Here is a 12,443-nt window from a genome sequence, read left to right as displayed (position 1 = left end):
TATACAAGTATAATAGAAAAATATGAGAAACTATCACAGTACAAAAATGGTATCGCAGAATTATATAGCTAACTCAATGACAGATTAAAATGTTTTACTCAACATATGGAACTCAAAAGAACTTTTCTGGTTAGTCAAGAGCATCACTAGTAGAAAAACAACTTTTAGTACCGGTTCGTAAGGACCTTTAGTACCGGTTCTGGAACCGGTACTAAAGAGTGGGGACTAAAGGTCCCCCCCTTTAGTACCGGTTCAACACGAACCGGGACCAAAGTCCCACCACGTGGCATGAGGCGCGCCGTGGTCTGGGGGACCTTTAGTCCTGGTTGGTAAGGTTTTTTTTGAAATAAAGAAAAAAACAGCCCGCCTACTGGGCCGGCACCACCTGCATACGACTAGAATGCCAATCTCTAGTTGGGCCAGGATGCAGGCCCGTACGGCCCAGTAAGCCCCACAAGGAAGAAGACTTACAATAGGTCCACAAAGGCCTGCTTAGAGAGGAGCTCGACACGGTAGCCGCGGCGGGGCTTATAAACCGGTGCGAGCTCCTCTCAACTAGCGAGGTGGGACTAAACATTATGCACTACGGGTGGCAGCGTACCACCTTTAGTACCGGTTGGTGGCTCCAACCGGTACTAAAGGGGGGGTCTTTAGTACTGGTTGGAGCCACTAACCCGTACTAAAGGCCACCACCTTTAGTACCGGTTGGTGGCTCCAACCGGTACTAAAGGGGGGGGGTCTTAGTACCGGTTGGAGCCACCAACCCGTACTAAAGGCCACCACCTCTTTAATACCGGTTTGTGGCACGAACCAGTACTAAAGGTTCGCCACGAACCGGTACTAATGAGCGCCGCCCTCCTGGCCGTTTGAACCGGCACTAATGGTCACATTAGTGCCGGTTCAGTTGGAAACCGGGACTAATGAATTTCACATTAGACCTTTTTTCTACTAGTGCATCTTAACTGCAGAAATTAGATAGTATGAAGGCAATATTCTAATGATCAAAACAGATGAAGATGGCAACATAATATAAGCAGAGTAATAAGAATAGTATTGTTACTGGCCATGTTTAAGTCAAGCTAGCACTAGTTTGCAGTTGCCACAAAAATATATACACCGATCAAGGATGTACTTCATGTGTGTGGTGGAGAGAGAAGCGGCCATATGAAGATACCTGCTCCAGAAGGTGTATTTGCAGTAGGTGCCCTGAAGGCAGGAGATGAACACGCTGCCCCTGCCACAGCCACAACATGCTTTGCAGCCTGTGAGACAAAATACAAGCAAAAATTAACATCAGCATAGACAACGGCGACAGCAATCGCAACCCATATACATTAACATCAGTGACATCGATCTGAATCACAGGACAGACAGTGCTTTGCAGTTGCAGTTTCAGCATCGATAAACAGAAATCTGTATTGATATAAAAAAGAAGAAGACTTGTGTTCCTTTGGACAGGAACAACCTTCTGAACCCAAAGAAGTCAATTGTATCCACGCTTGACGGTGGACGCCATCGCTAACAGTACTGGATAATCCGTTGCTGCATATAAATACTGAATTACAACAGCAGACATGCTTCGAAAACTACATTACATATTACAGCAGCATGGTAAAAATGTACTCAAATATATTCACAGAAGCACACAGACTATATATAGTCCTTTCACAATTGGAGTAAGAAATGCAAGGATAGTTATAACTTGGAAGTTTCGCACTAATAGCCTAATAACAAATTTCAAATAAAAACAGTATTAATTCTAATATTATATGCCAAAGTAGAAAAGAAAGCCTCGCAGTTCTCTCAGTTATCACAAAAGTAATATGCCACTTTGCTCCAAGCTTCAGTGGGCGGAAAAGAGACAGCATGGGTCACATATGATATGTGCTAGCCATAGAGGCAAGCTCACAGAAACAAACAAAGGGAATGCTAGAATATGATGATACTGTTGTTCTCAGGCGAGGAAATAAAAAATTCAATAACAGAAGCTAATTTCAGGGACCATAATGGCGCTGCATCAAGTGCAGTTAAATTTCATGCCTGTATCAGATGAAATGAAGCAATAGCAAAGCTACGATTCACCTAAAACTATTCCTACTTAATTACTTATGCCAAGTGACACGACATCTAGAGGAATGAACAGACTTGTCACACAGCGAGCTCCACAATGGAAAGAAGCCAGCACAAAAAACTGAGTCTTCTCAGTGAATCAACTCATTACTGAATCTTCTCAGTGAATCAACTAGTACTACAACCAAATTCGGTGAATTAAGCTACTCCATTTTGAAGTACTACTCGAGTGCTCAAACATGCAGAGATACAAGTACTACAGGTTTCTCGAAGGCGTAGAATCGACCTAGCGTGCCACAAGAGACATATTAGTACATTTTGTTGGTGAGGCAAGGAAACATATAGCACTATGTACCTCATCTAGAGAATTATACCCAGTTCACTTTATTTGGAGTTAATAAACTCGATAAACTGTCACTGGCAGTAAGACACCACTACTACAAGTACTATTGTAGTAGTTGAGGAAGAAGATTATAGTACAGTACTACTACACATGTGTACTAACTAGTAAGTATTGGCTATTTAGAGTCTTGTAAAGCATTTAGTTACCTTGAAGAACTTGGCAGCTGGTTACTTGGTCCATCAATTTCGTTGGGATGGTGCTAATGCCCTGGACCTGCACCAGAGGAAATCATGGATACGAAGTTAGTATTAGTATGGTGGTGCTCGACCCCCCAGAAAAATGGAATTGGTAATTAACACAAACAGGTGGCATGCTTGGAGGACGGATGTTCATGCATTTTATTTTAGATAGCCGCCACATGAGAACATAAGGGTATGAAACTGTAAACCCGCTAAACTGAGCGCCTCTTGCTAAAAGGGGAAGGGTGTATGCTATGTGAGACATGCATAAAATCAAATTTCTCCATTAGGTGAAATGCTATGACTGGTGAGTCCATTCACTCACGCTGCCATTGCAATTAAGTTCAGTAGTAGGATGCACCTAAACTGTAATAACTTGACATAAGAACTGACACACAGGAGGGACTAGTGGTCAACAGTATTTACGCTGAAATACTACAGCATCCGATTCGAACAAACAAATTCCCTTAGGAATCTCCAGCCACCCATGTTCTCTAGAAAACACAACACTAAACAATTCCGCATGTTTTACATAAAAGTGACTGGATACTACAATACTCACTGAACAACCTTCATCAATGAAATTGACACGCGTGGCACAAGTTGTAAGTTGTAGCTAATTATTTCTGTATTATTAGGAATAATCTGTGTGTGGTAACACACTGACAGTAAACACTACCTGCTGCTTGTGCTGAAGGAAGGAGGCACACGTACCAAACGGAAGTTCCCCGACCTGTTTCGGTGGCACGCATACTGATCAGCAGCGGTACCCCAGCGGCGGCGACATGACGGCTCCCTTGCACAGACGGAGAGCTGACATGTGCGCTAAAGACACAGGATTCGACCAAAAAAAGTCAGACGTCGGAACCAAATCCAGCTATTTCGACGAGGGAATCATTGTTCTTTCAGCTGCAGACACAGGATTCGACGAGCAATGAGTTTACCGTGGGCTGCGAGGGATTTGGCCACCGACCTGTTTCGGGTCGCCTTGTCGTTCATGGCGGAGACGACCCAGTCGACTTGCTTGACCAGGTAGAAGTAGACGTCGGTCTACTCCGACAGGCCGTCGTTGATCAGCACAAGCAGCCCAAACGGGCCGAGCAAGCCCCGCCTCGCCGCGCTGGCGCTCGCGCTGAAAAAGAGAGGATCAATGAAACTGAGAAACTTGTCCAAGTAGAACTAGATAGAACAACACTGATTGCCTATCTAGGATAAATATATATATATATATATATATATATATATATATATATATATATATATATATATATATCACAACGATTTGAGCTGCATTTTAAGAACTGAGAAAGCTAAGAGCTAAGAAAGGGTAAGCTGCAGTTTGAGAGCTAAAGAAAAAACATGTGGATGTACTGAAGAAAAAGAAAGGTGCTCAGCTACAACACCAACTGTTGTACTATGTGAGCTACAATTTTCAAATCAAAGAACAAAAGTCTGTAGGAGTGATTCGACTACTCATAACAGAAATCTCATATTATACTGAAAATGGCAACTCTTGTTTGGATAGGAAAGTTCTAAGCAATTCAGTTCAGACAGCCACCCCTAAAAAAATTATGTGTTTTTTGAAAATTCTAGTGCAAAGAAACATGACTGAGTGCACCACACCAACGTAAGCAACTTACTACAGTGCCAACTAATCTGCCACTTTGCCCCTAAAAAAGAAACAATCAGCCACTTTGGCCCCTATTTTTGTAGCATTTCAGTTATAGAAACTGCAACTTTCATTGCTAAAACATGTCGCTAGTACATTGAAAACTGGTTTATACACAGGCAGTAACCATGGTGAATGTATACTTGAAGCTATACCAGGATGTAAAAGCCATGCCTCGCCTGTCTACTCGCAGCTAGTTGGGTAATCTACGAAGCAGTAAACTGAATTAGGCACCCACTCGCCTATCCACTTTGGCCCCTACTTTGATTTGTGTGACATAACGCTGAATGAAAAGAATTCATTAGGCACCCACATCATGCATCTAGTAGGCTTGTGTACAGTAAACTAAAGAAGTGGAGATGAGTTGAGAAGTAGCATTTTCTCACCAAAATCTAGCTAATTCCTATACGCAGGAAATCTAGCTACGACGTTCAAGAACGGAAACTTCCCCAAAAAACTCCAAGAGGGATTCTAGTCAGTTGAGTGATGCTCATGAATTTGCAAGAAGACACGCAGAGGGAAGGGAAGGACATTCAAGAAAGGATTACCGAAAGTAGAAGTAGAAAGAAAATTCTAGGATTTCATCTCAACACACAGATCACACCAAGCCGAGAAGTAGCACTAATTTGCTGGAGAATGTAACTGGTGGCAGGGGGAGGTGGATGATCGGCGACCTGAAGGCATGCCAGGCAGCGGAGCCGGGGCCGGGAGGTCTCCGCGATGATGACCATGGCGCTCTGCATGAGGAGGGAGGGAATCCATAGCGCTTCAGGTAAGGGAATGGAAGAGAAAGGAAGAGAAAATCGGGAGAATATATTACCTCGACGAGCAGCAGAAGGACGCGGACGGCCAAGCGGAAGCAGACAACACCATGGAGATGGAGCACCAGGTCAAACCCATGGGGGCGCGGATCTGGAAGCCGGCCCCATGGAGGAGACGGAACTCCAGGTCCAGGCCCATGGCGGACCTGTCAGCCGCAGCCACCGCCGCTGCCATGGGAATGGAGCTCCAGGTCCAAGCCCTTGCGGATCTGGGAGCCGCCGCTGCCGCCTGACCTGCTCGAGCGCACGATCTCTTCCGATGAGGTGAGGGGATGTGAGGGGAGGTGAGGGAGGAGGGAGAGGGCGGGAGCACTGGCGGCGAGGTCAGAGGGAGGTCGAAGGGAGACGCGGCAGCCAGGATCTGGCGCCGGAGGTGGCGGCGGCAAGGGAGGAGTGCAGCGCTAGGGTTAGCGCGAGAGAGTGGAGGGCTTGCTGCCGTGGGTGGGGTTCGCACGAGAGAGAAGGGTTGGGTGGGGTTCGCGAGAGAGGGGGGGTTTGCTGCCGTCGGATGGGATGGATCGATGAATGGATGGATGGACTGATGTTTGCCAGGTCATCGATCCAAGCCACTGGTGATTCCACCAATCAGAATTAAGCTTAGGTAGTTTTATTTTTTCTTTTGTTTCTCTTATAATTTTCACCCCCTAATTCAGGGTAAACATTCAACATTTTAACCACTTATAGTTTGCTGAAATGAACCAATAGAGTGCACATGTGTGTATCTTGGGATGACAAACAATGTTGATTTGGGGGGTTTTCACTTTCATTGCACAAAAGAGCCATTTTCCATTTTTCAAGTGTCCAAAATGAGTTCTTTTGTGAAGGACCTATCATATAATTATTGCAAAATTGGACCAAATCATTTTTCTAAAATACTAGGCCATATTTAATGCACAATTGACAAAATGGTTGGGTGTAAAAAGTTTTCATACACCTCTGGTGAAAAATACAAATTTACGCCGATTCAGTTGGAAGCGGGTCAAATTTGAACTGCAGCTGCCTCATAGTTTGCTCTTTATTTTTTCGAAAAATCATTTCTAGGTACATAAGTATATATTTAATCAGAGAAACACCAAAAAAATTCCAAGATACAACCACTAGCTAGGAACGGTCATTCTCGCCGTTTTGACTGCATTTTGAAACGGGCATAAAAAATTCAAAAAAACAAAAAATTGGAAAACCTTCGCATTGTGTCATTATATGTGACCAAGTTTCCAGGAAAAATAATAAACTTGTAATACGGAAATTATTTTTAAAAAGTGTTCTCAGAAATGAGCTATCATGCGTGAAGATTCACGGCTTTCAAGCCAAATGATCAGTCTTATGGCCACATTCATGGCATAGTTTGTTCAAATGATCTCATATTATGCACAAGGGTCCATCTTGGAATTTCAAACAATGTTGCCTAAGGGAGTTTTCACTTTCATTGCACAAAAGAGCCATTTTCCATTTTTCGAGTGCCCCAAATAAGCTTTTTTGTGAAGGACCTACCAAATAATTATTGCAAAATTGGACCAAATCATTTTTCTAAAATACTAGGCCATATTTAATGCACAATTGACCAAATGGTTGGGTGTAAAAAGTTTTGATCCACCTCTGGTGAAAAAGATAAATTCCCGCTAATTCAGTTGGAAGCGGGCCAAATTTGAACTGCAGTTGCCTCATAGTTTGCTCTTTATTTTTTCCAAAAATCATTTCTAGGTACATAAGTATCTATTTAATCAGAGAAACATCAAAAGTTTTCCAAGATTCAACCACTAGCTAGGAACGGTCAAGCCCGCCGTTTTGACCGCATTTTGAAACGGGCATAAAAAATTCAAAAAAAATCAAAAAATTGGAAAACCTTCGCATTGTGTCACTATATGTGACCAAGTTTCCAGGAAAAATAATAATACGGAAATTATTTTAAAAAAGTGTTCTCAGAAATGAGCTATCATGCGTGAAGATTCATGGCTTTCAAGCCAAATGATCAATCTTATGGCCACATTCATGGCATAGTTTGTTCAAATGATCTCATATTGTGCACAAGGGTGCATCTTGGAATGGCAAACAATGTTGCCTAAGGAACTTTTCGTTTTCTTTGCGCAGAAAATTCGTGCCTGAAATGAGTTTTTTTTATGAAGGACCTACCATATATTTGTTGCAAAATTGGACCAAATCAATTCTATAAAATACTAGGCCATATTTAATGCACAATTGACAAAATGGTTGGGTGTCAAAAGTTTTGATCCACCTCTGGTAAAAAAGACAAATTCCCGTCGATTCAGCTGGAAGCGGGTCAAATTTGAACTGCAGATGCCTCATAGTTTGCTATTTATTTTTTCCAAAAATCATTTCTAGTTACGTAAGTACCTATTTAATCATAAATACATGGTTTGGTGGCGATACGTCGAGGTTTGGAGGTGGCCGAGGGCCCCAACTCTAGAGCGCGTAAACTCGCATGCTCGCCGCGTGGTCACCACGTGACCGTGGCGTTGCCATGTGTTCTGGGCTGCCTAGACATGTCTAGTGGGTTGGGCACTCCCTAGGTAGGTGCTAGGAAGAAAATCACAATATAATATTCTCACGAGGAGATCGATCGATGCTCAAACATGAATAAGCAGCCAAGTGTTAGATTAACGGTACGGGAAATGCACATGGCTAATGGGTATGAGTTTTGGCTGAGGATGATCAATTAATAAGAAGACCGTCTTCACAAATTTTCAGCTCAAAAGGAGGAGCCTAGCTGGTACTTGCTTTGCAAAGTACCACACTAGACATAAATACAAATGTTGAAGCCGGGCTCAAAATAATGAAAGGATTGAGCTAGAATTTGGTGGAGGATGGTTATTTGGGTACAGGAAAGCGCTGTAGAAAATGGATACCATTTGGACATGCCAAAGTGGTACTTTCTTTAGAAAGTGTTTTTCTGAACAGAATAGGAAAATGAATATTTTTGAATTATTTTTGAACTACGCAAGGAAGGTTTTTTACATATTTGACGAAGATATGACCAAAAGAATTTATGAGATTTTTTGGGGAATTTTGGGAATGACAGAAATATAGGTTGCTTCACAACCTAGGGCAAAAACTGCCACATGGACATGACACATAGGCAAAACTGATGCGGTGGCACCTAGTCATAGCAACCCACCACAATTTACAAGGTTATGACCATCTATATTGGTCATGTTCAACTAGAAATAAGGCAGCGGACCTATGCTATCTGCTTTATGACCATTTCGTGCAAGGAAATTACGACCTTTCTGACCAAAATGGTCGCTATTGTTTAGGGTTTGGAGCCCCCCGAATAGCTTTTGACCAATTGGTCTGAAATGGTCATAGATCTATGACCAATTCTTCCAGGGTCACTGACAGAAGGTCACTAGTTGACATATTTCTTGTAGTGCCCGCTCGAGTGCCAAGGTTGCGTACCATGTTGTTGCCAACATCGTTGCCGAGACTTGTTGGTTGTGTCACCTGCTTGGTGAACTTCTGGTTTTACTTCCGAAGGCTACAGTGATCTTTTGTTATAATGTGTCGGCCACCTATCTTGCGGCGAATCAGGTGCAACACAAGCGCACCAAACACATTGAACTGGATGTTCACTTTGTGTGCGAGAAAGTTCAGTTGAGTCAGCTTCGTGTCCTTCACGTATCGACGACTCAACAGTTCGCCAACATTATGTCCAAGGGGTTGCCAACCGCTGCATTCCAGGATTTTCATTCTAGTCTTTGCATAACTGACTCCGATGCTTCGGCTGTGGGGGGTGTTGAACGTGACATATCTGTACTTATCTCTGATTGATTTTCCAATGATCTCTAGCCTTGTATAGATTAACTACTAGAGATAGTGTACGGTTAGTTGGCTTGTCAAGCAAGACATCACCTGTATATATTGTAACAGACTCCGATGAATACAATGAGTTGCATCCTATAATCTTCTACACACACTAATAAGCTCACCAACCTTCCCTCGTGTAAGCATGACACGCCCTAGCAAATACTATGTATGTAGCCTTGGCAATCTATCCCCTTACCTAGTATGTTGGCAGGATTGTGATAGTAGCCAAACAAACATGAACCGGGATGGTGCAATGAATCAAGAGAGACATGTATAAAAATAATGCTTGGTGGCTTTGCCACAAATACGATGTCAACTACAAGATCATGCAATGGCAATATGACAAAAGTAATGCATGTCATGATGATGATGGTGGAAGTTGCATGGCAATATATCTCGGAATGGCTATGGAAATGTCATAATAGGTAGGTATGGTGGCTGTTTTGAGGAAGATACAAGGAGGTTTATGTGTGATAGAGTGTATCGTATCACGGGGTTTGGATGCACCGGAGAAGTTTGCACCAACTCTCAAGGTGAGAAAGGGCAATGCACGGTACCGAAGAGGCTAGCAATGGCAGAAAATGAGAGTGCGTATAATCCATGGACTCAACATTAGTCAAAAGAACTCATATACTTATTGCAAAAATTTACAAGTCATCAAAAATTCAAGTACTACGCGCATGCTCCTAGGGGGGTAGATTTGTAGGAAAAGACCATCGCTCGTCCCCGACCGCCACTCATAAGGATGCACAAGCCAGGTACACTTCATGTTTCAAATTTGTTACATAACTTTAACCATACGTGCATGCTACGGGATTTGCAAACTTCAACACAAGTATTTCTCAAATTCATAATCACCCAACTAGCATGACTATGATATTATCACCTCCATATCTCAAAACAATTATCAAGCATCAAACTTATCTTAGTATTCAACGCACTCAAAAGAAAGTTTCACATATCTTGAACACCAAGTATATTAACATTAAGCAAATTACCATGCTATTAACGACCCTCAAAATAATCTAAGTGAAGCATGAGAGATCAAGTTTCTTTAAAACAAATCCACCACCGTGCTCTAAAAGATCTAAGTGAAGTACTAGAGCAAAAAATTATCATGCTCAAAAAGATATAAGTGAAGCACTATGAGCAAATTATCAAGCTCAAAAGATATAAGCGAAGCACATAGAGTATTCTATCAAATTCCAAATCATATATGGCTCTCTCAAAAAGGTGTGTACAGCAAGGATGATTGTGGTAAACTAACAAGAAAATACACAAATAATACAAGACGCTCCAAACAAAACACATATCATGTTGGTGAATAAAAATATAGCTCCAAGTAAATTACCGATGGAAGTGGACGAAAGAGGGGATGCCTTCCGGGGCATCCCCAAGCTTTGAATTTTTGGTGACCTTGGATTATCTTGGGGGTGCCATGGTCATCCCCAAGCTTAGGCTCTTGCCACTCCTTGTTCCATAATCCATCAAAAGAATTCACCCAAAACTTGAAAACTTCACAACACAAAACTCAATAGAAATCTCGTGAGCTCCGTTAGAGAAAGAAAACAAAAGACTACTTCAAGGTACTGTAATGAACTCATTCTTTATTTGAATTGGTGTTAAACCTACTGTATACAAACTTCTTTATGGTTTATAAACTATTTTACTATCCACAGATTCATCAAAATAAGCAAACAACACATGCAAAACAGAATCTGTCAAAAACAGAACAGTCTGTAGTAATCTGTAACTAACGCAAACTTCTGGAACTCTAAAAATTCCAACCAAAATAGGAAGTACTGTACAATTTGTTTATTGATCAGCAGAAAAAAGAATCAATGCAAAATCATGTTCCTGTGATTTATTGAATTATTTCTTGGTAACGCAAAGTTTCTGTTTTTCAGCAGAATCAAATCAACTATCATCATAGCTTATCCTATAGGTTCTACTTGGAAAAACACTAATTAAAACATTAAACCACATCCAAACAGAAGGTAGATGGATTATTTATTGCTAACCAGCAAGGATAAATATTGGGTTGCCTCCCAACAAGCGCTTTTCTTTAAAGCCTTTTTAGCTAGGCATTGAGATTTCAATGATGCTCACAAGAAAGACAAGAATTGAGGCACAAAGAGAGCATCATAAAACATGTGACAAACACACTTAAGTCTAACATACTTCCTATGCATAGGCATCTTATAGGAAAACAAATTATCATGGCAAGCAAAAACTACCATATGCAAGGAAGTGGAAAGGAACAATAGCAATCTCAACATAACGAGAGGTAATTTAGTAACATGAAAATTTCTATAACCATATTTTCCTCTCTCATAATAATTACATGTGGGATCATAAGCAAATTCAACAAAATAGCTATCACAAAGTATATTCTCAACATGATCCCCATGAATGCAAAATTGACACTCTTCCAAAATAGTGGGATTGACATTAATTAAAGTCATGACCTTTCCGAACCCACTTTTATCAAAAATATCATAAGATTGAACATACTCCAAATATGTGGAATCTAAAGTTGACACTCTTCCAAACCCACTTTCAATATTATTGCAAACACTATTATCAATCTCATATTCATCATGGGGCTTAAATAAATTTTCAAGATCATAAGAAGAATCACCCCAATCATGATCATTGCAACAAGTAGTAGACATAGCAAAACTAGCATCCCCAACTTAGGGTTTTGCATCTTATTAGCACAATTGACATCAAAAGAATTTATAATAAAGTCATTGCAATCATGCTTTTTATTCAAAGATCTATCATGAGTCGCTTCACGGACTTTATTTAAAGATAATCTAGTGCATCCAAATCACTAGGAATTGGTTTATCATAATTGGATCTCTTAAAAAGATTGCCAAGCAGATCAGGATCCATAGATATTGGCTTCTTTATTTAGGAATAAATAAGCATCTAATCCAACACACGAGCAAAAAAAAGGCAAAGGGAAAAGGAGGAGGAGATTGGGAAAGAGAGGGCAAATAAAACGGCAAGGGTGAAGTGGGGGAGAGGAAAACGAGAGGCAAATGGCAAATAATGTAATGCGAGAGATAGGGATTGTGATGGGTACTTGGTATGTTGACTTTTGCATAGGCCTCCCCAGCAACGGCGCCAGAAATTCTTCTTGCTACCTCTTGAGCACTGCGTTGGATTTCCCTGAAGAGGAGAGGATGATGTAGTAAAGTAGCGTAAGTATTTCCCTCAGTTTTTGAGAACCAAGGTATCAATCCAATAGGATACCACGCACAAGTCCCTCGTACCTACACAAAACAATAGCAACTCGCAACCAATGCTTAGGGTTGTCAATCCCTTCACGGTCACTTACGAGAGTGAGATCTGATAGAGATAATATTTTTGGTATTTTTGATAGATAGATGCAAAGTAAAAAGTAAAGGCAAAGTAAAAACAAAGCAAGTAAATAAAGTGATATAGATTGATATGATGAGAATAGACCCGGG

The 12,443-nt window shown here is 41.3% G+C and overlaps 1 protein-coding gene across 1 annotated transcript in view; it reads right to left on the bottom strand.

The window, feature by feature from the left end:
- Positions 1 to 5,317, bottom strand: part of LOC123067877 (nascent polypeptide-associated complex subunit alpha-like protein 1) — a 29,595-nt gene extending 24,278 nt beyond the window's left edge. Inside the window, exons 1-2 of the mRNA XM_044490479.1 lie at positions 5,142 to 5,317; positions 1,175 to 1,262 (exon numbers count right to left, since the gene is read on the bottom strand). Of these exons, the coding sequence (XP_044346414.1) occupies positions 1,175 to 1,262; positions 5,142 to 5,317 (264 nt within the window). The remainder of the gene's footprint in view (positions 1 to 1,174; positions 1,263 to 5,141) is intronic.
- Positions 5,318 to 12,443: the final 7,126 nt, after the last annotated feature.

Source organism: Triticum aestivum, chromosome 3B (genome assembly GCF_018294505.1).
Source record: "Triticum aestivum cultivar Chinese Spring chromosome 3B, IWGSC CS RefSeq v2.1, whole genome shotgun sequence".
Classification (NCBI taxonomy): Eukaryota; Viridiplantae; Streptophyta; class Magnoliopsida; order Poales; family Poaceae; genus Triticum; species Triticum aestivum.
Note: the sequence above shows the minus strand (reverse complement) of the source record. Positions and strands in the feature narration are given on the sequence as shown.